Here is a 26732-nt window from a genome sequence, read left to right as displayed (position 1 = left end):
GATCTGGCTTTCTTGAGTCATAGTCCGTGCGTACCTTAGAATGGGAAAGGGCAGCAAAAGTATCCGAAGATATACTTTCTTCTTGCAAAGTTTTGAGGTGCTCAGAAAGAGGTTCCCTGTATGTTTTTCACATCTACTTTGTTTGGTGCTCGCTAGTCCTTTACCAAAATATTGCTACAAATACACTTCGTGGCCTATTGTAAGAGAAGTAATTAAGAGAGGTACTGTGGAATGATCCTTTGGTTGCACTTGACTTAAAAAAAGACTACTTTGAAGTGGGAAGAGCGTGCCTCTGACGTGTGTGAAGTCCTATCTGGGTTAAAATGCTGTGCCTCCGATGTCATGTCGTTGGAGACGGTGGTGCAAAGGTAGAGAATATAGCTGGTAATGTGCTTATCAAAATTCTCTGTGTGTGATCAGGACTGTGCAAATCACCAAAGCTGTACCTCCTTCAGCTTACTCGGCCTGAGGAAGAGAAGGCTCCGGGGACACCTTAGAGCCCCTTCCAGTCCCTAAAGGGGCTCCAGGAAAGCTGGGGAGGGACTCTTGATAGGGGGATGGAGCGATAGGAGGAGGGGGGGGTGGTTTTAAACTGAAAGAGGGGAGATTTCGATGAGATATTAGGAAGAAATTCTCTACTCTGAGGGCGGTGAGCCCCTGGGGCAGGTTGCCCAGAGAAGCTGTGGCTGCCCCATCCCTGGAGGTGTCCAAGGCCGGGTTGGACGGGGCTTGGGGCAACCTGGGCTGGGGGGAGGTGTCCCTGCCCAGGGCAGGGGGTTGGAACTGGATGATCTTCAAGGTCCCTTCCAACCTAAACCGTTCTGTGATCTTTAAGGTCTGTTCCAACCGAAACCATCCTGATCCTATGGTCTTGTTTTCTTCTCCACCAGGACGGTTTCACTCCTCTAGCTGTTGCCCTGCAACAAGGACACAACCAGGCGGTGGCCATCCTCCTGGAAAATGACACCAAGGGGAAAGTGAGATTACCAGCTCTGCATATTGCCGCTAGAAAAGACGACACCAAATCAGCGGCGCTCTTACTGCAGAACGACCATAATGCCGATGTGCAGTCCAAGGTAACGCGATGCTGCCGCCGAGGTAACAGGGTAGCCACGCCGCTGGGTGCCGATGGGCAACAAACTTTACTCCCTTCGTCTTAACAGCTAAGGGTAATTTCTTCTGTGGGGCAAGACAAGTTGCTCGACCAGTATCGCCACTAATATGTCTATTTTTGCAGTGTTCAGCTGCACGGTAATTACGAGTTATGTATCTTTTTGCTTTTTAGTTATACCTCCCGTTTCTTTGGTAACCAGCTTTCTCTCATTATTTGTAAACCCGAAGAGACTGGACTGGAGGCAGAATCACTGCTTTCCTATTAAACAGGATACTGGTTTCTTGCCCATGGGAACATAGGTTCTGTTTAAAGTTAATGCATGTTTGAATGGCTTTTCCCATAATTAACAGCATAACTCATTTCAAAAAGCAACATAGTTCTTCGTTTTGCGGCCAGTCTTTAATATTTTTCCTCTTTTTCCCAAACCACGCTGCATCAGATGATGGTGAATAGGACGACTGAGGTACCGAGATCAAACATTTTTAATTACTCTTTCTATTGCTTATAATTATCCTCTCTGCTCTGTATTATTTAGCACTAAAAGTGAAGATAGGACTCTTTTTAATACGTAGAAATTTGTGACTCGGCAAACCTATTTTTATTCATCCTTTGTCGTAGAATTTCTTTTTCTTTGTGTCACTATCGAAGTAAACTTTTGAGAATTCCCATCAGTTCAAAGAGGTCTGAGGCGAGTAATGGAGCTAAGGGGATAAAGATACTTTTCTAGCTCGGTTTCATTAATTATGAAAATGCACTCACTTGGCATAATTAAATTAAGGTGTCTGGCTCGGCCAGAATAATGGTAAAACTCATTTTCCTCCTTTTACAATAACAAATATAATCAAATCCTCCAAGGTAAAAATTCGTTCAGAGCATCTGCTTTTTTTTTTTTTTTACTGTTGTTCTTATGATGATCTTTTCAGTCAAGTTTTGAGAAGTCCTTAAGGGATAGCACATAATCAGAATTTACCTGCAGCAGATACCGTTACATTTCTCATACGGATTGTGGAAATACCACCTCTCCAAGCTCTTCCGCTAAGAATCATGGGTCTGATTGGACAGAGCTGTGATTTCTCCCCTAAAGGTTATCGACACCTTTAGGAAAAAAGAGTTATTTCCGAGGTGGCGGTCGTTGCTTGAACGCCTGCTTTTAAATAACGGAGTTTCTCTGTTAGATGAGGGTCACGAATTTTGAAAGGGGGATGTTGCCGTGACGAGGCGGGCGGCGATGGGGATCGAAATGGCGACAGCTACGGTCCGCGTGAGGGGGGGTTACCGCTCCTTCACCGGCCGTTGCGCCACCCCTCGGTACCTTGCGTTTGTCACCAGGCAAACACGGGTTTGGCTGTACTTTGACCAAGATCAGCCGAAGGCTGACGAGGAAGTAAGTGGAATTAGGGTAAAACAGTGGGCTGACGGCTGTATCTTTTGGGAATACGCTTGATTTCAGAGCGCAACGTCTGCCTACGTGTCTTTGTTCCAGGAGTAGTTTAAAATGACGGTTTGTAGACTGAAAGAAATGAAACCGAGTTGAAAATACGGTACGGTCTCGGAGCCGAAAGTATTTCTCTCTTTCCATAACTAACTTCAGGGTCTGATGAAATCAGTGCAGAGCTCTTCAGGGAAACCTCAAAAGCAAGGTCCTTTCTACTTGAATTCCTTATGAGACTAAAAGCTTGCTCCGTGCCCTAGTTTCTGAAAAATTAATCTTTTTTTATGTTGTTGTCAAGCAATTCTATATCTCGTAGCCGGAGCAGGTTTTACCTTCTAGTGTTCAAAAGGCAATAAATAAATTGTGGTTTTTCTGATGTGTAGATGGCAAAGTTTCTTTAGCCCCTTTGAGATCCAAATTGTATATAAATATAGTTATGATTCTTATACTGTGCTACTAAGCAGTTTCTCATGTACTCCAAATTCTTGGGTCACACATTGAATAACCACTGCTTTTTCAAAAAAAAAAAAAAGAAAGAAAAAAGGAAATATGTTGTCGATATTCCAAATTCTAAGAGCAGTAAACTAAAAATCCAACAACTTCTCTGGTCACTTATCCAAACCCAGTACACAGATGCAGCCCAAAAGACCCATGTTGCTTCTGAATGGTGATAAGGAGACTTCCTTTATTTTCTTTAAGAATGGCTAATATATTAATATTTTCTACGACGAGAGCTACTCTTCTTATTGGCCGCTGATTCGGAACACTGAATTGGAGAATGAAAGAATAACGCCTTTGACAACCTCTCCTATGGAAACTGCTCTCTCTGCCTGAAAGGCTGTGCTGTGTTATAGGTGAAACTGGATAAAACGGACGCTATACGTGTGTTTGTCAGCAGCTTGTAAAATCAAATTCTACTTAAGCTGATTGTCTTGTATGAAACGATTTGTGTAATCGGGGCTGTTTCCCTTTGTAGAGTGGCTTTACACCTTTGCACATAGCCGCGCACTATGGAAACGTCAACGTGGCAACGCTTCTGCTAAACCGAGGAGCGGCAGTCGATTTCACGGCAAGGGTACGGAGGGCTTTCTTTCTCTTCTTTACCTGTAACGGCCGACGAAACTGGGAGTGTTTCTTTGTGTCATTCTTAGTCAAGAGGCGGGGAGGAGCGAAGTAACGCTGAAGTTCTGGTGTGTTCGAATCTGCCCTTTTTTGCAGTAATTCTTAGAGGTTGCCTCCACGCGACGTGCCAAAGTCCTTGGGAGTGGAGTAGCGACCAGTAGGCCCAGTGGAAGGAAGCGGGCTCCTTTGACTAGCTCCAGAAAGCTGATATCCTCATAATGTGTCACCTCACTTCAGCTTTGCTGTCAGTTAGACGCGCTCCAGAAACGCGTGTAGGATTTATCGGCTTTTTCAGTAGTCAGTATTCACTGTGCTGCTTTAATTTGATACTTTCACGTACAAACAGGTTTTGACAAAGTGAAGTGAGGTATAGTGCCATTCTAGAAATGCAGCAATCAAAGTACGAATTAATCATGACTACTCTTTTATGGTAAACAAGTAGTACTAATTACTCTTTTATGGTAAATAAGTGATACAGCCTCTTTGCTGTTGTACCTTGCCTAGTTTGAAGCACTCCGGTGATCTGCAGCGCAGCATAGCCACCGGCTCACGCGTTTTCGGTTCGGTTTTGCCAGCCAGGCTGTGAATTGCGTCAGGGTTCTGCCTTTCAGACCGACTTCCAGTGTGGGATAGCTGCTCGTGTTACCCCTTTCCCTCGCCCAAAGCCTTTGCGAGGACCTTCAGCCTGAGCAGGACCTACTCCTTTACGCTATTGCCATTATTGGTTCCTTTGTGTAGGAGTCGCGCGTTTGTGTACTCTGTCTGTGTTGCAGTGATTTAAATGCAGCGGTGTTTTGTGAACATTGCCTCACTGGGACCCCGATGCGTGTTTGTTTAGCTGTCTGACGCTGGGACTGTGATGTTTGCTGCTTTGGCAGACGCGCTTCTTCGTTTATTAAAAAACCCCAAACAATAACTAAAGATTCTCGCTTCGAAAGGAATTACTAACTCTAGCTTATATGGTGTGTGCCCGGCTCTGATGCTCAAGTACGTTTTTGTTTATTCTCTACAACGTGATGGTCTCATTTTTCTTTTTAGTGATCCGCACGCAAATTCGCCACCATTACGTACCTTCCAATCCATCGTGCTCATTGTTTGTTCTTTTCATGGTGTAGAATGGAATCACCCCACTGCATGTGGCTTCCAAAAGGGGGAACACAAACATGGTGAAGCTCTTGTTGGATCGCGGAGGGCAGATCGATGCCAAAACCAGGGTGAGTCTTTCTATTCCCTGAATATGATGTTGTCCCTTCTTGGGAATGGATTGGGATTTTTTGCTTGCTTGTTTGGGTTTTTTTTTTTTTGGTGTTTTTTTTTTTGTTTGGTTGGTTTTTTAAGCCAGAGACTGGGAACACCAAGATTCATAGCTTCAGAAATTGTGTCATGTTCTCTGTTCTTTAAATGAGACATTAGATGCGGCTGTTATAAATGACTCAAAAAAAAGAAAAAAATCTGCTCAACACGGCTCCAAAAATGTTAAGCATTGCCTCCTCACAAGCGTGCTCTTTTTGAAACTTGGCCCAAATTTAAATTGTGACTCTAACAATAATTTATAAAGAAATATTTTTATACATTTTTTTTTTTTTAAATCAGAATCCTACCTTTAGTTTTCAGATTGTTATTTGGTTTATGTAGACTGTTTTCTATGGTATCGGACTAAAGAATGGCAGGTAATGGTGACAGTAGGAGGCAGAAATACTATTTCCTTGAGCCTCCTGTGTAATCTACCTACATCGTGCCTGAAAAAGCTGAAGAAACTGACTTTTTTGAGGAAATAAGCCTGTTAGTTGGTCCAACTTCACGTGACAGGAGAACCATGGGTGTGCTGCCCAGCGATGGGAAGCGGAGGGTCTGGACTCGGCTAAGCCTTTCACAGAATCACAGAACGGTAGGGGTTGGAAGAGACCTCTGGAGATCGTCTGGTCCAACCCCTCTGCCAAAGCAGGTTCACCTACAGCAGGCTGGACAGGAATGCATCCAGGTGGGTTTGGAATGTCTCCAGAGAAGGAGACTCCACAGCCTCTCTGGGCAGCCTGTGCCAGTGCTCTGTCACCCTCAAAGTAGAGAAGTTTTTCCTCATGTTGAGACGGAATTTCCTGTGTTCCAGTTTGTGCCCATCACCCCTTGTCCTGTCGCTGGGCGCCACTGAGAAGAGTCTGTCCCCATCCTCTTGCCACCCGCCCTTTAGATATCGATAAGCATTGATGAGATCCCCTCTCAGTCTTCTCTTCTCCAGGCTAAACAGCCCCAGGGCTCCCAGCCTGTCCTCCTAAGAGAGGTGCTCCCTTCCCTTGACCATCTTTATAGCCCTCTCCACCAGTTCCTTGTCTTTCTTGAACTGGGGAGCCCAGAACTGGACACAGTGCTCCAGCTGTGGCCTCACCAGGGCAGAGTAGAGGGAGGAGGATGACCATTGGAGGTACCATTGGCCATCTTGTCCGCAAGGGCACACTACTGGCTCATGGTCAGCTGGTTGTCCACCAGGACTCCCAGGTCCTTCACGCAGAGCTGCTTTACAGCAGGTCAACCCTTGACCTGTACTGGTGCATGGGGTTACTCCTCCCCAGGTGCAGGCAGTCAGTCCCCTGACTCCTAAATATCATGAAAACTACAGTAGTGGGCTGGGAGGACCCTTTTTTGGAAGAGCCGATACTTGGAACAAGTAACCTACTCTGTGCCAGCGGCCGCTCACCTCTTCCCCAGACCAACTGCGGAAAATTCGGTGACTCTCGCTGGCTTTCTCCTCCCGGTTGTCCTGTTGAATTGCCACACCAATACCCTGCTCTTTCTTCACGGGTGATTTTGCCGTCATTCGGGACAAAAGAAAAACCTATCGATTTATATGGGCAGTGTTGATTATTTCCAAAGGGATTTTGGAGTCACCTAGGAAAACGTGGTCACTTATGAGAACTGAACTGCAAAGGATTCCTCCTGGAAAGCTGCTGGTTTTCAAGCACTGATCTGCAAAGTCACGTCTCCAAGTAACGGAGGGGGTTTTAGAGCACAGAGTTTAGAGCTGGACGTAAGAGTTTTTGTTTAGCGAGGTGGAAAGGTAGAGGATGTTGCAGTCAGCCGCCCTTCTGGTTGGTTCAACCTCTGCAGTTACTTTGGTATTAGTTACGTCAACCATTTGTTGCTTCATAAACTAGGAAGAGAATCGTGATTATCGTGTAACTCTGTGTGTGATTCCGATTTTGGTTTCTGATTATTTATGAAGTGGTCTCGCTCTTGCTCTTTTTTGCTTTGTTTTTTTTTTTTTTTTTAAACTACCGATGGTGGACAATGCTGCCTCTCGTGAAGGTGTGCAGTAAATCATCCCTGGTCGGGTTTTCCACTCTAAGTGCCTAAAATCTCATGATAAAGAGACATGAAATGGTAGTAATACGCTGGAGTCAGGATATTCCGGAGCCAGAAACAGTCCGTTTGGCCTGTGGAGTGACAGCATTGAATTCACCCATGTCCTGTTTGCTATTTAGATGCTTGTTTTAGACAGGTTGGCACAGGTGATTGTAAAGGACGTCTCGGATTTTAAGAGGTCAAGGAGTATTCCCTTCCCCGCTCACCCGCCAAGACGGATGCGCAGTCGGGAACGAAACTGAAAGAACGGGATTTTGCCCGGCGTAGGTGGAAGGTGCTAATTTTAGAGCCTTCTCATTGTCTGGGCTTCCCGCCCTTTGTCAGCTGCTCAAAGACTGTTGGCACAAAGACATCAGTGAAAAGCCGTAAAGGTATCCGAAAACACGCGTATCCCGTTTTGCACAGGCTCAGCACCTTCCTCTTGCTTTCATCTTCCGCCTTCTCCCGGCAAAAAGGCCCACGGCGGTGGTCGCCTGCCCGTGCTTCACAGTGGGGGAGATTCCAGCCCTTTGGGTTTTGCTGTCCGTGTCTCCGTGGCGTGATGTCGCCGTGGTGCCTTGCGTCTCCGTGTCGTCTTCTTTTCCCCTTGGCTTTGTCCGCACGCCTCGTGTGCTTTGCTGTGGCCGTCCGTAGGGCACCGAGGAGGTAGGTTGTGTGTTGCACGCCGTGAGGCCCCGCGTTTCGTACGTGGAAGGACAGACCTCCGCCGCCTCTGCCTCGCTACTAACACGCTTGCCTTCCCGTGCTCGCCTTTTCCTTTCTCCTGAGGAACACCCGCGCTCTTCCAGTAGGTCAGATTCACGGAAAAACAGCGGAATTAAATATACTAGGATATTTCGTTGCCGGATAGCTTGGGCTTTTTGTTCCTGGTCTCCATAGCGCACCGAAATAAGCTTTTTGCTTAAAAAAAGTGCTCCTTGCTTTCATTCGGTTTATTTTTAACTTGCTGTGTTACGTGACATCTGATGATGCATAAATTAAGGCGCGAGAACTGATTTTAACAGATTTTAGGTGAGCCTCAGTACTTTAATTTGTTAATCTGTGAAATCTTTTTAGGTTGGGAAATGTGGCGTCGGGATGATCCATTAGGAGCCCCTGCATTGTCTAAAAAAAAAATAATAATATTAAAACAGACGTTCTTCAAAGGGAGTAAATTACAAATGTGTCCTGCTGTTCCGGAGTTAATGGTGCATGTCAGAGGAACCACTACCCACTGGTAGTGGGTTTCCTACCATAAAGCCGGCGTTCCGGGATCCCAACCCTGTCTTGGCGCTATGCTGTGGTTGGTGACAGTGGGCTTTTCCTGCAGGAATGCTGCTGTGGCATTTTCTCCTCGTCTTCACACGCGCCCAGAGCAGTAATAATTCATTTTTGCCATTCCTAAAGCAATGTCAGGTTCTGAATATCTAATCACAATGCAGATATTTACTATAAAAAATTTAGTGGATTCATGTAATGTTTACAAGGGAGCGGGAAGGGACGTTGTGCAGATTATCTAAGCAAGCTATATAGATAGTGACCGTTATTGAGAATTATTGAAGTTAATAGCTTATTATTCAAGAAAATGCATAGTATATCTTTCGCTGAATTTTTAAAATTTGTACTTGGAATGGCAGACCCGGAGGAATACTTTAGAGCGCGTTTAATTATGCCGCGACTCTGAGAGCTTAGAGGAAGATGGAGACTCGCCCTGTTCATTTTTAAAGAGATGAGGTTTAGGAGTAATGAAAAATGAACAGAGGAAAAGGCCTTTATTTGGTGAGAAAAATTAGGCAATTTTGCACGTTTAACGTGCAAAATACTAAAATTTGATTTCACCCTTATAAAAATGAGAATATGCAGCTGCAGTTTCAAAGAATTCTTCGACGATTTGGCCTTTTATGTTCACGTGCTGTCATCAGTCTCCCTTCGAATGAGCGCTAACGCGCACAACTGTCCTTCCGTTAAGATGCTGCCCATATCATTTCTCATTAAGAGTCTCTCGTAAGCACAGCTTGGTTTCATCTCAGTCTCTCCGGTAAGCTGAAGCAAAGCTTTTTAATCACTGTGAAATGACCCAATAATTTATCTCCCTGAGCCCTGCAGTTAGGAGTCACTCGCAGAATTCAGAATTAACTTTGCAGGTTAAAAAATGACCAGTGATTGATTTTCAAGGAAAAAAAAAAAAAAAAAAAAAAGGGCAAAAATTTACTTTTCGATTTTGAGAGCCATTCTAGAGGAAATTGGGAGTGGTGGAATTTCATGGCTTCCATACTTACAGAGAGGATTGCGGGGCCTTCAGGCTGGGCGGGGAATGGCTGGAGAGCAGCCCTGAGGAGAAGGACCTGGGGGTGCTGACTGACAAAAAGCTCTACATGAGTCGGCAGTGTGCGTTCGCAGCCCAGAAGGCCAACCGGATCCTGGGCTGCATCAGAAGAAGTGTGGCCAGCAGGTCAACGGAGGGGATTCTGCCCCTCTACTCCACTCTTGTGAGACCCCACCTGCAGTACTGCATCCAGCTCTGGAGTCCCCAGCATGGGAAAGGCATGGACCTGCTGGAGCAGGTCCAGAGGAGGGCCACGAAGATGCTGCGAGGGCTGGAGCCCCTCTGCTGGGAGGACAGGCTGAGAGAGTTGGGGGTGTCCAGCCTGGAGAAGAGAAGGCTCCGGGGACACCATATCGCGTCCTTCCAGTAGCCAAAGGGGGCCTACAGGAGAGCTGGGGAAGGACTTTTTACTAGGGCATGTAGTGATAGGACAAGGGGGAATGTCTTCCAACTGGAAGAAGGAAGATTTAGATGAGATAGTAGGAAGAAGTGTTTCCCTGTGAGGGCGGTGAGCCCCTGGCGCAGGTTGCCCAGAGAAGCTGTGGCTGCCCCATCCCTGGAGGTGTTCAAGGCCAGGTTGGACGGGGCTTTGAGCAGGCGGGTGTAGTGGAAGGTGTCCCTGCTTATGGCTGGGGCTGGGAGCAACCTGGGCTGGGGGGAGGTGTCCCTGCCCGGGGCAGGGGGTTGGAATTGATGATCTTCAAGGTCTCTCCCAACCTAAACCATTCTATGATTCTGTGATTTCTAACAGTGCCGCAGCTGTTGTTACATCACAAAGCCAGAGCTACGAGAATACCACATACAGGAACAGCAGAAGACCAGGGGCAGGCTGTCACTTGGAAGATGACAACATTTAACTCTCCATTATGTACTATTGGGGCTGAAGAGATCAATATTGGCCTTCTTGTATTCACCATCCTCTTGGATTCACCATCCCTGGAGGTGTTTAAGAAAAGGGTAGATGAGCTGCTTAGGGACATGGTTTAGGAGTGGTGGTGTTTTTATCAGGGTAGGTTAATGGTTGGACTTGATGATCTTAAAGGTCCCTTCCAACCTCACTGATTCTATGATTCTATGATTCTATGATTCTTAAAGTATAAAAATGCTGAAATTATTGTCTCCCGGCATGGCAGCCTTTGTGTTTATGGGATATCCATTATCTGTGCTTCAAAGTTTGTGTCTCATTGACCCAGTTTGTGTGTCCTCTCGAATGATGTGTTTGGTATTTTGGCCAACCCGTGTTCTTCAGTTTGCGTGGTGTACCAATTAGCAATGGAATGATTGAAAAAGTACGTGGGCGAACTCCTGCAGTAGATTTCAGAGCACTGAGGTTCATCGCACATAGATAACGGTGCAAAAGAGGACTGATTTGGTCCACCGGTGTGTCTCTTGATGTTGGCTAATGTCAGTTTGTCCTCATTCTATTACGTACCAATTCTTCTCCTACAACAGAGCTCTCCTTGCAATTTCCCTTGTCTGTGAAGAAAATATATAAGCAAAAATAGAATCTGAAGTATTAAATAGACAGTCATTTTAAAATATAGGTGCTGTTTTCCCCAGGGCAGAAAGAGGGAAGAGAAGAGGGTTGTATGGGAAGGCCGCAAAGCACATTCCTTCATTCACCTACCGGAAAGTGCACAGACAGTAAAAGGTGATGAATTTATCAAAGCTATGACAGGATAGAATAGGGCAGGCGGCAAATTATCATCTCTGCTTTCAGAGGGACTTACAGATAAGAACAGAGGAGAAATCATGCTTTTTAACGACTTAGTCCTTAATCTTGTTTTAACTAGACTTTCTTGTGGAGTTGGTGTGGGTTTTTAGCTTGTGTTTTTCTTTTTTTTTTTTCTCCCTCTCGGGATTTGACACGGTTTTTTTCAAAGGTTCACAAAATTCTACCTTTCTTTTGCTGTTCTATTAAATAGAATAACATCAAAGTCACTGTGCGGATAGGGAAAGCGAACCGCCCACATTGATTAAAAATGTAAAGCACAAAAGGCCAGAAACCGGAAAGAAATACCAAATAAATACCTTTCCTAGAAATACATTTGGGATATATTCTCACCTTAGTAATGCTACTGGGAATTCTGCGTATGAATCCCTCTGGTGGCAAGATGAAAACATGCCTCAGTTGTGCATATAAAGACTCGATTTAGGGGGCTGTAAAGTTGCAACGCAGAAAAAACCCAACCCAGATAAGCTAGTTACGCCAAATTCTTTTAAATTGACCCAATTTGCCGGGTGCTGAACAGCCTTGAATTCCATTTGCGGGTTTGATCCTGCGTCGATCGAATTTCACTGCAAAAAGCTTCCGTGGGATTTAGTGATGCCTCCCAGACGGTGAGCGGCGGGGCACACCTAAAAACCCTTCACGTCTTTCTGAAAAATCTCTGGAAAGAGTAGATAAGCAAAAGGGGGGGGTGGGGGTGGGGAGGGGAAATTCCTCCCTGCAGACTTCAGTTCCTCCCTGCGGTGGAGCTTTGCTGCGCTGCTGACTCAGAAGGATGCTCGGGGCTTTCCAAACTGAAGGCGGGGGAGGATCGACTGCTTGGAACGACCTTTGGTAGAGTATTACAGGGCTAGGCTTGCGTGGCCAAAAATGGTGTTGCAATTGCAATGGCACTGTGCAGTCTAGAGCTATTTTTAATTTAAAAAAAAAAAAAAAAATTAAAAATATGGCAAAGTAGACTCTCCGAGTGCAGGCTTGAACAATATCGACGTCTAATGAGATGAAAACTTGGGTTTCTGTATCTTATGCATTCTCTTTTTTTTTTTTTTTCGTTCAGCACTAATATTCTTTTGCAACCATTTTCTCGCCTCGTATTTCCTCTATTTTTCTGCATAAAGTCCAAACCGTAGCAGCGTTACCAAGAATGCATTCTCCTATCTGAATGTTTCATTGACGCATCTTTTGCTACCACCGCTGCGGTCATTACTGAGTAGCCCGAGCAAGTCTTTTTGGTATAGGGTGGTGTTCTCCAACGGAAAAAATATTGCAGAGTTGGTGGTCTCGCAGCAATTTTAGCAAAGAATCGTCAGCTATTCGTTCACCACTCGATCTGAGAAACAAACGGGTTTGTTCTGTTTCTCTTTTTCTCTTTTTTAAAGTCTTCTTTCTCCTCCTGCCCGTTTAAAAAAACAAAAAAAATAATAATTCTAGAGTAAATTTTCTAGTATGAACATTTCTTTTTTCATCCCTGTATCAAAAGCAATTGAAAGGACAAGGGCTGATGAATGGAGCATCCTTGGCCCAGCACGCATTATCCAGGGAGAGGCAATGCCATCTCAAAGCCGTGCAGAGGAGAAGGAAGGGAGGAGGCAATGCACGCTCACATTATCCTCTTTGATAAGAGATTTCAACACAAAATGAGCTTCCTCACTGAAATGGTAACCTTAGGGTGTCCTTTACCGATGCAAGGAAGAGTAGGGATGAAAGGTCATGTTGTGTGGAACCACGTTCGGTTAGGAGTCCAAAAAAAGTGAGCTTTTTCACACGCTTGTGGGGCTGAATTCCTGGAAGGGCGTTCCGCAGCGTGCCAGGACGGACAGTTGGAGACGTGCTCATTTGTTTTCCCTCCTCTTACTTTAAGGACGGACTCACCCCCCTCCACTGTGCTGCAAGAAGTGGACATGACCAGGTTGTGGAGCTGCTCCTGGAACGAGGTGCCCCGCTGCTTGCACGGACCAAGGTGTGTGTCTTATTAGAATACGTTAACAGCTCTGTGTAACTTTCCGCAGAATTTTCAATGTCACCGAAAGGACAAGGAAGACAGGAACATTGCCGCTCTCCCAAAGGAAATGTATTAATGGGTAGAACGATCCAAAATGAGGTTTTCTTACCTAATTAGGGATTATCCTTTCCGAATATATGAAACGGTGTACACTTCTTTGCCCCTCTCTGCAATATCAGAGTAAACACATGATATACGCTGTTACAGCGATGGCTTCACGTCTGTTGTTCCCTGAGACTGTCGGACACAGAGGTGGGCAGGCTGGGTCAGTCACTCCTCGGAGGTGATTCCTGGTATATATTTTCCAATCTTTCACGTACTCTGCCTAGGACCTGTGACTTGCAGCTTCTCCTGACTGTTTTCATGGACTGTTTCAGACTCGGGCAATGATTTCGGCGTGCTCTTACTGATTTCTGAAAAGCGCGCCCTTTCTGATTTCTAAGATTAGGGCGTTTCCTCCGAATGCCATCCCTTTGGTCAAACCAATGAGAGAAGGATGTTTGTATGTAGTATAAGGAGTATAAATGGGCAAACCCCGGTGAGCAGCACTTCACATCAGCAAATTTCAGAGTGCCCGACGAAGGTAGCTGGTATCATCAGGTGGAAAAACAGTAGAACAGAGCATTGCGATGATATGCCGGAGGTCCCCGGGAAGATCAGGAGGGACAAACAATTTAAATACTGGGGTTCCGACCGTTGCGTTGTTTCCTGGGCCCCACTCCCTCAAACGTGGCTCAAAACAAGGGCAATTAGTGTATTCTGACCCACAGTTACCCTTATCGGAGACTCAAGATTTTCTCTTGATAGGCTCCAGGAGGTTTTATCGCAAGCATATCAACTACATCAGATAAGGATGTGCTCCAGCTACGCGTTCTTGATAGCACCAAGTAGTCCAGGTCATCTCTTTACGCAGGAGGGATCCACAGGGAGACGGGAATTGTAGGGAAAAGATTCCTTAGAGTTTCCCAACTGATTCCTTCGGTGGGAGAAGGTGGTTAAGTGAACCTCGTGTGTCAACACCCTCACTTTGCTAAGAGGTAGAGAGGCTCAGAAGAACACACCCTGCCGTATATATCGCGCACGCTGTGGGCAGGATTCCCAGATGTTGCCATTCAAAGGCAGATGCTGCCAGTCAGGACAACATCTGGATGTCCCCACAGTATTGAGGATTGAGCAGAGCGGACCACACCAAGTCAGTTACCTGTTCAAGTCTATATGTTATAATCTCTCTTTAAATGCACAGTGCTTTTTAAGTACCTTATTGCATGTAAAATGAAATTAGATTTAAAGGCAACTTCCCCTTCTAACTTCCAACTGAAACGGGGGGTTCCAAACTGGAGACAGACAAGTAAGTAAATATTAAAACTGGGGTTTTTTTCCGAAAACAACTCGTTATACATATTAATAGCAAGAATTCTCCTTCCTTTTAATTGTCTACCATGGACCGAATATTTACAAAAAGATCTGTTAAAGCCAGACAGGGCTATGAAACTCCTGCTTCCCCCGGACTTCAACTGTTATCGTTTGAACAAAAGGTCCAACCGCGGTGATGGTTGAAAATAGCATTTCCCAGAAGCTCGGGGTCAGGTTTGCCAATACAATTTGTTTTTTTCATTGAATATATTCATTGAAAATATGGGTTCCTTAATAAATACGATGATGGGTAAGTAGGTGCTTTTCCTCTAACGTACAACGTATGGCTTAGCCTTACGATGAGTATCCCCAGAACTGTCTTTTAAGGTCAAGATATGTTTTATTAAATCACGAAGCAAGATCCTTAGATTCTTTTGCTTTGATTAAATTCTGAGTTTAGTTAATTATATGAGGTTCCTCTAAATTTGCCGGTATCTGCTGGAAGGCGAAGGGTGGCTATAGCTTTTTTCAGTTTTTCTCCCAGTCCGTAGCTGAGATGCGACACTCTTCCAGTGATGGGGGTGCTCGGCAGACTCGCGATGGCATCCCTCTAATATGTGCCACGATCTAAGTGAGAGTTGCTACGAGTTACCGCTCTGTTTTCTTTTGCCGCAGAATGGACTCTCTCCGCTTCACATGGCGGCCCAGGGGGACCACGTGGAATGCGTCAAACACCTTCTGCAGCACAAAGCGCCCGTGGATGATGTCACGCTGGATTACCTGACCGCCCTCCACGTGGCCGCACACTGCGGCCACTATCGCGTCACCAAACTCCTTCTGGACAAGAGAGCAAATCCCAATGCTCGTGCCCTGGTAAACCCGTCCCACCTGCGTCGTGTAACAAAGCCATCCAGGGCAGACGCGTAGCTCTTACCAGTAAAGCTAAGGGAAAAAAAAGTCTGTCAACAAACTGCAACAACCATAAATAGTTGCGGTAACAACAGGGTTGTCGCACCTGCTGGTTACCAGTATCGTATCTCCTATGGTTAAGCCTCGTCATGGAGCACGACCCATGGCAAGTGGCTGTAGTGTCAGGACTGGAAGCTCTACAGAGTTCCGAAAATCAGAGCCGTTTCTAGCTGGTGCTAACGTACGCACTGGTATTTTACGGAATTAGTAGTTCAGTTTTCCGCACCGTGTGATATGATACACAAATAATTTCTAAGCTTTCAGCTGACTCAGTAAGTTAATTGGCATGGAGGAAAATAAATTGAAAAGCTAATATTTCCCCATTTTTCAAATTAGGACATTCCCCTCTATTAGGTGCCACTTTTCTTCCTTTTCAAAAACAGTTCTTCTGATGCTTACAGGAAAACAGGTATGATTCCTTTCACTCCCTGATGAGGCCGTTATCCCCTAACTGAGGGAAACACATCGTGCTTGGCTTCGGGAACATATAGAGCTTTCAAGAGTCTTTCATCCCTCCAAACCCAGGCACAATTCCATTTTTCTCTGATAGGAAGCGTCCCCATGAGCTGTTAGCTGGATGGAAGTTACCGACTTTTTATGGACACGGTTTTCTTCTTCTGCCCTCTCATTCTTCTTGGCCCCTCTGCACCCGCCAATCCCATAACCCCTCTCACTTTCCTCTTCTTATGCTTTTCTTCTTTTGTCTTTCGCAGTATCGTATTCACTTGGTTGATATTTTCGATGCTGTTTTCATCCTTTCTTGGTTTTTTCTTGCCAGTCTTTTAGCTTTTTTCTTTATCTTTAGCCCTGCTTTCCTCAGCTACCCGCACGTACGCATTGTATGCTGGCCCCCACCTCTCCTTTCCTTCCTTCCCTCACCAGAAATATACCTTCTCTTCCTCCCAGAGAAACATCTGAAATGAAAGGAGGACACCCTCAGGCCGCTGCCTCTCTGCTCCCTTTCCTCCAGACTATTGGGGGTTTTTTTCCCCCCTCTCTCTTGTTTCCTCTCCCGTCAGGGACTTTGTCGCCTCTGGCTTGTTTATAGTATTTAATATATTAAATGGTGCTCATAATTTCAGTTAGCGATACGGTTTTTTTTTTTCTGCCTTCTCCTCTTCCCCCGTCAAACTGTTCCTCACTTAAATAGAATTAGCAAAATTAAATCAACTCGGGCAGTAAAATTAAGTGGAAGTATGGGAACTTCTGAAAGGGCAAAGCTCCCTCTGAAATATATAGAGAGATGTTGTGCGGGAGGTAAAATATCTAATGGGTTTGATTCCTTCTTTAGAAACTGGAGAAGGCTAATAGCAGGAATAATACTCAGCAGAGTCCTGTGGTGGAATAAATTTTACAAATAATTCATTTTCAGCTAGATTTTAAAAAAAAATAATGGTTAATGTTTGCAGAATGACTTGGGGATACAAGCGCTATAGGCATTCTGAGCTTTTCTGATTTTGTCTATGCTTTACAGCATCTTCAAATCAACTAGTAATTAACCTTTCCCTTAATGGAAGCTGACTGTAGAATAATCTGTCTCTTTCCATGAGCTAAGATTTCACTGATAAGTCCTGTTTGCTGCTAGTCGATTGTTTAGCGAGACTGATCCTTTTCATTAGAAAATACAGCAATTTTTCAACATTATTGAAAAAAGTGCCCTGTGCTTTTCACTAAAACGTTCACAAACGGTGCATAATGTGTTTGCTCAGCTTTAGGCGCGCACTTAACCTGCATTAACTATAATAGCGCATAAAAAAAGCTTGAAGACAAAGCATGTAGTGCGGTATCGAGGATGAAGACATGCTTTGATTTGGGCCCCAATCTTACTGAATAAGCATTTCCAAAGAAAGGGATCTGCGCTGATGGCAAGCGCAGCGCTGCAACTATTGTCTCCCGATAGGGAATATCAGGTTGCAGTCTTGATTGGAGATGTTCCCTTCCCCAGCTGCCTGTCGTTCCTGCCCCTGCCCTATTTAATTGTAATCCAGATGGGGGCTGATAACGTTGCTTACCATGTTCTATGACTCGGCAGGGCGGGAATAAAGGAAGGGGGGGGGCCACAAATACTTCAAGAGCGAACACTTTGTATCGTGAAACCGCGGCGAAGTAGTGATTATTTATTTAAGATACCTCCCAGAATGCCCGCCCACGCGCAAACAGGGATATGGTATACCACAGATTGATGCATAAGTATAAAAATAAGTACACGTAGATGCTTAGATTACAAGGTAGTCTAAAAAGACAAATGAAATAAGGTGGAATCTGGAAGAAGTGCTCTGTTCTTTTCCTAGGGAGGTATAGAATATGCCTTATACGCTTCCAAAGGCACTAACTGATTTCAAAGCGATCGCTATTGTTTCTTGTATTTTCCTTGTGTTGAGCAATCTGGGGAACCACTTTCAGTCGTCCTTACATATATATGCGTGCAGCCTTCGGAACCGCGCACGCATCCAGGTGAAAGGCAGAACGGGCACGCCTGCGTTCGGGTTTTGGAGGTGAAAGTTCAAGTTTCTCTCCACTGGCTGAGAAGAAAGCAGCGGCACTGCTTTGTTCTGCCTGGGACTACTGGGAGGTGTCTGTAATTCATAACCTGTTGTGCTTAAAGAACAATTGCTTCTAACGCTTCTGCTCCTGGTGTGCCGGCACGGAGCTGTGTGGGAAGTGTAGCTGCATGTTTTTGACTAACATGACTGTCTTTTGCACAGAACGGTTTTACTCCACTGCACATTGCCTGCAAGAAAAATCGCATCAAAGTCATGGAACTCCTGGTGAAATATGGGGCTTCAATCCAGGCTATAACAGAGGTAGAAAAATGTTTCGTGTCCTGAAGAAACATTCCTTCTCTCTCTCTCTCTCTCTCTCTCTCTCTCTCTCTCTCTCTCTCTCTCCCTTTTTGTTCTCTCTCCTCTCACGCCTCACTTTCGCTTATCTTTTATTTAAACGAAGAAGCCCCTTCCCTACGCCCGTGCAGAGGAGTAAAACTGCTCTTGCTTTGTTTCGCAGTCGGGGCTCACACCAATACACGTGGCTGCGTTTATGGGCCACTTGAACATAGTCCTCCTTCTGCTGCAGAACGGAGCCTCTCCCGATGTCACTAACATTGTGAGTATGGCTTTGACTAGAATTCCTCTGTGCCGATACCTCCTCCGAAAAGGGTCTGGCCTACCACGTAGCTCAACCAAAGGTCACATTTTAACGATGCTTTAGGGCTTTGTTGCATTTGAGGACAAATTATCCTAGCACCTTTAGTGAAATGGGGAAAATGCTGATAGTATATGCGTTATTGCGCCAGGGGAGGGTTCGATTGGAAATTGGGAAATATTCGTCACCGAAAGGGCTGTCAAAGATTGGACCAGGCTGCCCCGGGGAAGTGGTGGAGTCGCCATCCCTGGAGGTGTTTAAAAGACGGGCAGACGTGGTGCTGAGGGACGTGGTTTAGCGGCGCACTTGGCAGCGCTGGGTTAACGGTTGGACTCGATGATCTTCAAGGTCCCTTCCAACCCAGACGATTCTATGCTTCTAAGCCATCTGTGGTTTCCTGGATTCTTCAACAGCGCTTGAGTAGGTAGAGTTTCCCTTAGAAACAGACAAAGCTCACCCAATACATCCAAACCTGATTGGAAGCCAAGTCACGGGGAAGACTGTGTTTCCCTTCGCAAGGATGAAATTTAAGTCCAAACGGCTCTAATTTCTGCTTGCGTAGCTTCTCTGGCTGCCACGGAATTGTGTCATTCGTATCAGTGAAAGGGTATAAAATGCTTAAAACCTTACAATTCAACAAAAAGTGAAAATGTTAAACTCAAGATGTTCTTCTTATACAGGAAATTCCAGGAACCGGTGCCTTTCGAAAGAACGTGCTTAAATCTAGAAAATGTGACCTTTGGGAGATAACACAAAATGCAGAACCTGACTTACCATAGAAATCAGTGTTTGTATACCAATAGCTTAGTTACCGAGAAGAAGAAGAAGAAGAAAAAGAACACGATAGTTTTCTGAGCTGTGTTTCATAGATCTCTTACTGTTTGAATTTGTCGGTATAAGCAAATAATTCAACTTATGACCACCTGCACTTTGAAAGCAGCTTTTGACCGGTAAATAATGTTACTGATAAGTGTTCCCAACAACAAAACAACAACAAAAATTTAGTATTCCGGGTACAGCGGACTCATGTTTTTTTCTCAGTCAGAAAAATCTTTTTCTTGACAAAGTCTCTTACTGCTTTCATACTTTTTTATAGAAGCAATTTTTATTTAAAAACTTTATTAATAATATGAAAGCCAACAAGAAATTCTTGTGGAAGCGATTAAAAGTATTGCGTTCCTGGTCATTCGTGTGCAAAGTTGTAACACTTTACGATTTATGCTACACAAGTGTCGTGGCTTTTACTTGGTAAGCTGAAGTTCCCCGTTGAATTACTAACTGTTTCCAAAAGCTAAATTGCTTTGCTAATCCAAGTGCAAAAAAGGGTCTTTAAAGAAATTTGGTCCTTGGAGTGTGTGAAATGTAAACCTTATTCACATTTTAAACAGCTCATTCTTCAGGTAATAAAGTTTATATAGATGAAATTCTCCATTAAGTTTTGTAGCTAAGGCTGTGGGATTTTTTGTTGCCCGCTTTGCTGATCTCAGCTGGTAATACAACGTTGATTTTAAAATGACAAGATAAATCAACTCCCGGTGAAGAGGGTTGGCTTTAATTAGAAGTTCGTAATAGTAGGCAAGCTCAGGCTCCTCCTTTTCCTACCTCCAGACGAAGGACAAGGAGACGTGACTCCTGATTCTGATGCAAAAGATCTTGACCAGAGCGTTCATTTTGGCATTTGCAGTTTAACTGGGTAGTGGCGGGGGTAAAAGCCTTGCGACAGAATATACTCCAGCTCTAGAGTAAGGAGAAGGAACAATTAACACAAAGAAGTGGTCGGTCCTGCTGTGTTGTCATAACCTAACAGAGCTCCTGGTTGTGGAACTGTCCCAGTACCTGACTGATGTACCAGATACCGGTGAGCTGCACAAGGACCACAACAAGTCCACTTTAGGACAGCGCACTCCAAGAATGTCGGACAGTGCGAAATTAAGCTAGAAACACCGTCGTCAAGGAACGGGCGCTTTCAGTGTTCCTTTGCAAACCTATGCAGAAAGGAAATGCTGTGAACGTATCATCCGTACTTCATTATCCTGATGTGAAATTCCACGTCGCTCCCGTCAGCTTTCCAAAATTTCATATTCTCCCTCAAACTCTGTGGGCTGCAAAAGGCCTGAAACGAGATTCATTCCGTCGCCTGCAGACTGAGCCACGCTGCTGAGCGCAGGTTTTTACGCGTTTCGTACGCTGGCTCGGTTGTGCGCAGCCGTTGCAAGGCCTTTTAATGCTGCCAGCTCCACACTGTGCCGGAAGAGACCATCTGGAAAGATATCCCCTTCCATCTTGAGGCTCATGTGCCTCGCAGTCCCTTGAGGGAGACAGGCACAAGATACGCTTATCTCCTGTGCAGCACACAGGCTGATGCACTGTTTTGTAGAAAGCTGAGGAACATAGGTGACCAGGGGACTTCATAGTGGCTGAGAGAGTTGGGGTTCTTCAACCGGGAGAGGAGAAGGCTCTGGGAAGACCTTAGAGCCCCTTCCAGTACCTAAAGGGCTACAGGAAAGCTGGGGAGGGACTCTGGATCAGGGAGAGGAGCCAGGGGATGAGGAGTGACGGTTTTACACTGGAAGAGGGGAGATTTAGATGAGATATGAAGAAGAAATTCTTTCCTGTGAGACTGGTGAGCCCCTGGCGCAGGGTGCCCTGAGAAGCTGTGGCAGCTCCATCCCTGGAGGTGTCCAAGGCCGGGTTGGACGGGGCTCGGAGCAACCTGGGCTGGGGGGAGGTGTCCCTACCCAGGGCAGGGGGTTGGAACTGGATGATCTTTCAAGGTGCCTTCCGACCTAAACCAGCCTGTGATTCTATATGGCAGAATTTTCTATAAATCGGGATTTTCAATTTTGACCCTCCTTATTGAGATTACCTTTGCCTGGGATCACCGAGTTTGCAAGGCAAAGCGGACCCAGGCCCCAGCGACATGTCTACGCACAACTCTTCTTCTGAAGTGCCTGTTGCTGGGTCTGAAGCCGGGTTCTCAGCTGGCGGAAAGGCGGGTCTCTGCGCGAGTTGACGTGGGTGGAATTCCCACCGGCGGAGCTCTTGTTTCTTCCTGGAGGTTGGGGACGCTAAAACGCTTTTGCTTTTCTGCAGCGTGGAGAAACTGCGTTGCACATGGCGGCACGTGCTGGGCAGGTGGAAGTCGTTCGCTGCCTCCTGAGAAATGGAGCCCTGGTTGATGCCCGAGCCAGGGTAGGTGTTCTGCTTATAACTATTTTTTTTTTTTTTTTTTGCTTTCACTTACTCAAAAAAACATAGCTGAAGCAGAGGAGCTAGGGAGGAGCGATTTCATTTTTATTTGACCTGCTAATTCAATATTAAGCACGCCTAAAAGCAGTTCTGAAAACAGTAACCTATGTAAGTGTAGATCTTCCAAAGAGAACGTGTGTGGTGGGCTGGCCCCAGACGGCAGTTCGTTCCCTTACCGCCCCCGCGGCAGGGTGGGGGAGACATCTGGAAGGGCGAAAGCAAGAAAATCTCTTAGATTGAGACGAAGACAGGTTAATAGGTGAAGGAGAAAGAAGAAAAGCCCGCAAAACCAACCCCTTCCCCTCCCCAAGTGATGCGAATGCGGTCACTCGCCACCTCCCACAAGCAGACTGATGCCCAGCCACTCTCCGAGCAATGGCTCCTTTGGAAAAATTCGGCCCCTGCTTTTATTGCTCTCCGTGACACTATATGGTATGGACTGTCAATTTGGGCCAGCTGTCCTGGCCGTGTCCCCTCCCAACCTCTTGCCCACCCCAACCCTGTTCCCTGGGGTGGGCGGAGGGAGGAACAGAGAACGCCTTGGGGCTGTGTAAGACACACTGGTGTGTTATCAACACTGTCTTGGGCAGAAATCTAAAAGGAAGCACCGTACGGGTGCTCCATCCCAGCTAGACCCAGTACAACGAGCCCGATTCAGACCAGCAATAGCTGTTCTGTCTGAGCAAGGAGGTGGGCAGCCGTGTGCTAAAGCCAAACGGCAGAGGGTTCCGATTGCAGTTAGTGCCAGATTTTGAGTCCGGGGGGGCTGTTTGTCAAGCCAGGGAGAGCTGCTGTAAAACAAGTTAAGGATGCAAAGGGGAGCCAGCGATGCTCGCGGTGATGGGGGCTGTCTGCTTGATAAAAAGAAAACCCAAAGTTTTTCTTCATAGTTCTCTCTGTTCTAATAAGGTGTTGCTGAAACTCATGGCAAAAATTGACCCGCGAGCCCTCCATTTCTTCATATTATTACTTCCTGTGATTTTTGCAAGACAAACGCGTGGCTAGATCCGTTGGGATCAACCGGAACACTGTGTTCAGGGTGGTTCTACCCGCGCTAATTGCCTACTTGATTTGAGTTGTAGGAAGAACAGACTCCACTGCACATTGCTTCTCGCTTGGGCAAAACGGAGATCGTCCAGCTTCTGCTGCAGCACATGGCCCACCCTGATGCCGCGACAACTAATGGGTACACTCCGCTGCACATCTCTGCCAGAGAGGGACAAGTTGATGTCGCATCCGTTCTCCTCGAGGCGGGTGCCTCGCACTCCATGTCCACCAAAGTAAGACGAAACGCGTTACGTCTGTCTTCCAGTCGCCCAGGCAGCGCGCGCGCCTGCTCCGTGATGTACTTTCACACTGAGAAATTGAACTAGTTTGCGTCTTTTGTTTTGGTCTTACTTAAGCCATAGGCTGAAGTAATGTATCACAAGTTAATCCAATTTCGACACATTTTTGCTGTCATCTAACGCTGGGAGTTTGGTTCCCACTGGAGCCAAACGCAGAGCGTGATAAACATGTGGTCCCAACAGGTTTAAAATGTACACAAAGTCCTTGTTTCTCGCTTTCCCGTTGTTATGGTTAGGGCTTTTTTGGCCAAAATTTTCCAAAAAGAAAAGGGGATGATGATGACACTTTTTTGTTTTGTTTTGTTACAAACAAGCCTGCTTATTCTTCAATACCTTGTGGATTTAAATAGTAAAATAAATCTGGTGTCTACTAGCTGAAGGGAACGTTCCTAAAACATACAAGTCAGCGTCTGTCCAGTCGCAGCTAATGCTGAATCTATTTTCACTGGCTCTCTAAATGAGGTGTCATATGACACAACAGGCCATTTTGTCCGGGGTCTTAAAAGAAATAGTCTGCAGAATCGTTATCGTTTTGTTCGCCAAAAATGTTTATCGGCAGATTCCCAACAGAGTGCTGAACACGTAAGAAAATAGGTAGCTGTGAATAGAATTGTGTGCTAAGAGAACTCTTCCAAATTTATCGCATTCGATTAAGTGAAAATCAGTAAATGCTCACTATTGTTTTCGGTCTTGAAAAAGTGCCCCTGATTTTACAGCTGGAGCTTAAAACATATTTTTCAACAATGGGATGTCTTCCAGGGTTTAGAAGACTAAACCAGCAATTTTCAAATTATGATCCCCTTATTACTGGGAATGCTTGCTGTTCTCCTTTTATCCAGCTGTTAAATCACATTAAAATGGCTAAAAATACACTAAATACTTTCCTAATTTCCCGTATTGCCTCATGGCGATGGCTTTAGTACTGCAGGAACATTCTCTAATTACGAATAGGATGTAGTCCGCCAGATAATCTCTCTACAAACCTGTGATTCGTGAACGGGAAATACTTGAGATTCCCTGCCGTAAACTCTTGTTGAGGTGGGATTGGTGGAACAAGATGATAATGATAATAAACATTACGCGTCACTTATGTGCCAGGCAAATAGGTCACTGCAGCTCCCCGGAATTCCTGTCAGGGCAGCGGTGCAGTCTGCCACCTACTGTCTTCCATCCATGAGTTTTCTTTATCAACGTGTTTAACGTAATTTGCATTAACGTTAATTAAAATTAACGTAATTTAATGACGTGAACATAACGTTATTTAAATTAAAAGAACAGGCAAAGAGCGCCTTCCTTTGACACAGACCTTGCACCTGCACTGTACCGACACACAAGCATTATGAAAACAAATAGAAAAGGACCCTTTAAAAGACAAGATTTTCAGTCTTGCCCCGCTGCGTCCCCAAAAGCGCTGCCCTTGAGTCAGGCGGGACTTTTTTTAGCTGCAGTTCAGAGGCTGCAGCGGAACTGAGTTGACTGTATGGCTACACGAGTCCGAATAGAAATCATTCTTCAGCAAACTCTAAAGGAGGAATACGGAGTTTGCAGCTTTTCTCGCTGCATTTAGTTGGCGCTTCACGGTTACTGGCAGCAACGGCTACAGGAAATATTTCTAAAGCTGTCATCGGGAAAATAAAAAGTGCAGCTGGTTTGGAGTAGAAACTGGAACAAGCGCCTTCCTTGCCCACACACACACAGCACATGTTGCTGGTGGAGTCTGCGTCAGATAAAATGTCTGACAGCCCGTACGTAGGAAAAAATAATAAAAGGTGAAGTATTTCCTTGTATTTCATGCTCCTCAAAGCGCTTTCAAGAGACGGCGCTCTTTCTAGGTACGGCTGTTGAGTCTGGGAGCTAGGATATGGGTTGAAGAGGACAGGGCTTAACGCGTAGTTCTTAAAAGAGAGGTGCCAGCACGGCCTTTTAACGCGAGCATCTGCTTTTTTTTTTTTTTATCTCCTGGAATTTCGCAGAAGGGATTCACGCCTCTGCATGTGGCAGCCAAATATGGGAGCCTGGAAGTGGCAAAACTGCTGCTGCAGCGTCGCGCCTCTCCCGATTCAGCTGGCAAGGTACGGACGAGAAAGAAAAATTAAAAAAGCGGCAGCGTTTCGGCTTCTTCCTTAGGAAAGAACTGCGCGAAACATGCCCGCGGAAGAAGGCTGCAGCCGCTTTGCCGTGGTGGCTGTGGCTTTCCCGTGGTGGCCTTCACCCCCCGCCCCGGGCGATGGTTTTGTGCACTCGGTGTGAAAACCGTGCTGCCGAGCGCGTCGGGTTTGGGTCCCTGGCAAAATCCCGATGGATAAACACTGCGGGGAATGGCCTGGTTCCCCGCCATGCTGCGGGAATTGCTTAGCGTGGGCTCCGGGGGGACGGAAACCGCCGGGCCGCCCCGATTCCCCCTCCTCCACTGCTTCTCCCCTCCTGCTCACGGCCGCCCGCCATGCTTTGTGCCCTCCTGCCCCTCGTTCCCTGCCCCTCACCTCACGCACTAACGTCTCCCTCCCGCGCGCCCAGCCTAACGCCATAACCGCCCTTACAGAACGGCCTCACCCCCCTCCACGTGGCGGCCCATTACGACAACCAGAAGGTGGCCATGCTCCTGCTGGAGAAGGGCGCTTCGCCCCACGCGACCGCCAAGGTGAGCTCCCAGCGCCCGCCCGAGGAACCCCGGCGAGAGAGAGGGCGGCCCAGCCTCCGCCTTGCCCACCCGGGGTCTCTCCCAGCCCCTTATTGTGTTTGTGAGCTTCAGTCCTAGCTGGAAGTCACCTTAGTATCGGGTAATATTAGTTAGTTCTGGGGCCTCCAACATCAGAAGGACGTGGACCTGTTGGAGCAGGGCCAGAAGAGGCCATGAAGATGCCCCAGGGGCTGGAGCCCCTCTGCTGGGAGGACATGCTGAGAGAGTTGGGAGTGTCCAGCCTGGAGAAGAGAAGGCTCCAGGGAAACTTTAGAGCCCCTTCCAGTGCCTAAAGGAGCTCCAGGAAAGCTGGGGAGGGACTCTGGATAAGGGAGGAGAGCCATAGGATGAGGGGTGATGATTTTACACTGAAAGAGGGGAGATTTTGATGAGGTATTGGGAAAAAGTTCTTGACTGTGAGGGCAGTGAGCCTCTGGCACAGGTTGCCCGGAGAAGCTGAGGCTGCCCCATCCCTGGAGGTGTCCAAGGCCGGGTTGGACGGCGCTTGGAGCAACCTGGGCTGGGGGGAGGTGTCCCTGCCCAGGGCAGGGGGTTGGAACTGGATGGCCTTTAAGGTCCTTTCCAACCCAAACCAGTCTACGATTTTAAAGGTGAGGAGTTGTCTTATTGCCAGAAGGTACCATCAATGCCATTCTGCTTTGCTTAAATGGTTAATTCGATCAGAATAGCGTTCCTCCCTATTGCTGTTCGCAGTCAGTGCCGGGTCTTACACGTATCAAAATTCCATATGCAAACACACCTCTACCCACACGCTCCGAAAAAGCCTAATGCAATGAAAAGCGTGCCCCCATCACTCATCACGGAGAATGTCACTCATCCGTCAAAAGTGAATATTTACAACGTAGGTTATTCAAAACGTAGGATTGAAGCTCGGGGTAAGTGGAAGGGATCAGCTGCACACTCCTGCCCACC

General features: G+C 46.2%; 1 protein-coding gene across 1 annotated transcript in view; it reads left to right on the top strand.

Moving 5' to 3' along the window:
* ANK2 (ankyrin 2) overlaps positions 1-26732 on the top strand; it is a gene marked incomplete at its 5' end in the record, with an annotated part of 168552 nt that overhangs the window by 48531 nt on the left and 93289 nt on the right. The window contains 11 exons of the mRNA XM_082482440.1: positions 891-1076; positions 3523-3621; positions 4784-4882; positions 12921-13019; positions 15090-15287; positions 18089-18187; positions 18387-18485; positions 21618-21716; positions 22856-23053; positions 25093-25191; positions 25662-25760. Coding sequence (XP_082338566.1) covers positions 891-1076; positions 3523-3621; positions 4784-4882; positions 12921-13019; positions 15090-15287; positions 18089-18187; positions 18387-18485; positions 21618-21716; positions 22856-23053; positions 25093-25191; positions 25662-25760 — 1374 coding nt within the window. The remainder of the gene's footprint in view (positions 1-890; positions 1077-3522; positions 3622-4783; positions 4883-12920; positions 13020-15089; positions 15288-18088; positions 18188-18386; positions 18486-21617; positions 21717-22855; positions 23054-25092; positions 25192-25661; positions 25761-26732) is intronic.

Source organism: Vanellus vanellus (genome assembly GCF_965231255.1).
Source record: "Vanellus vanellus genome assembly, chromosome: 4".
Classification (NCBI taxonomy): domain Eukaryota; kingdom Metazoa; phylum Chordata; class Aves; order Charadriiformes; family Charadriidae; genus Vanellus; species Vanellus vanellus.
This window is presented reverse-complemented; position numbering and strand designations above follow the sequence as displayed.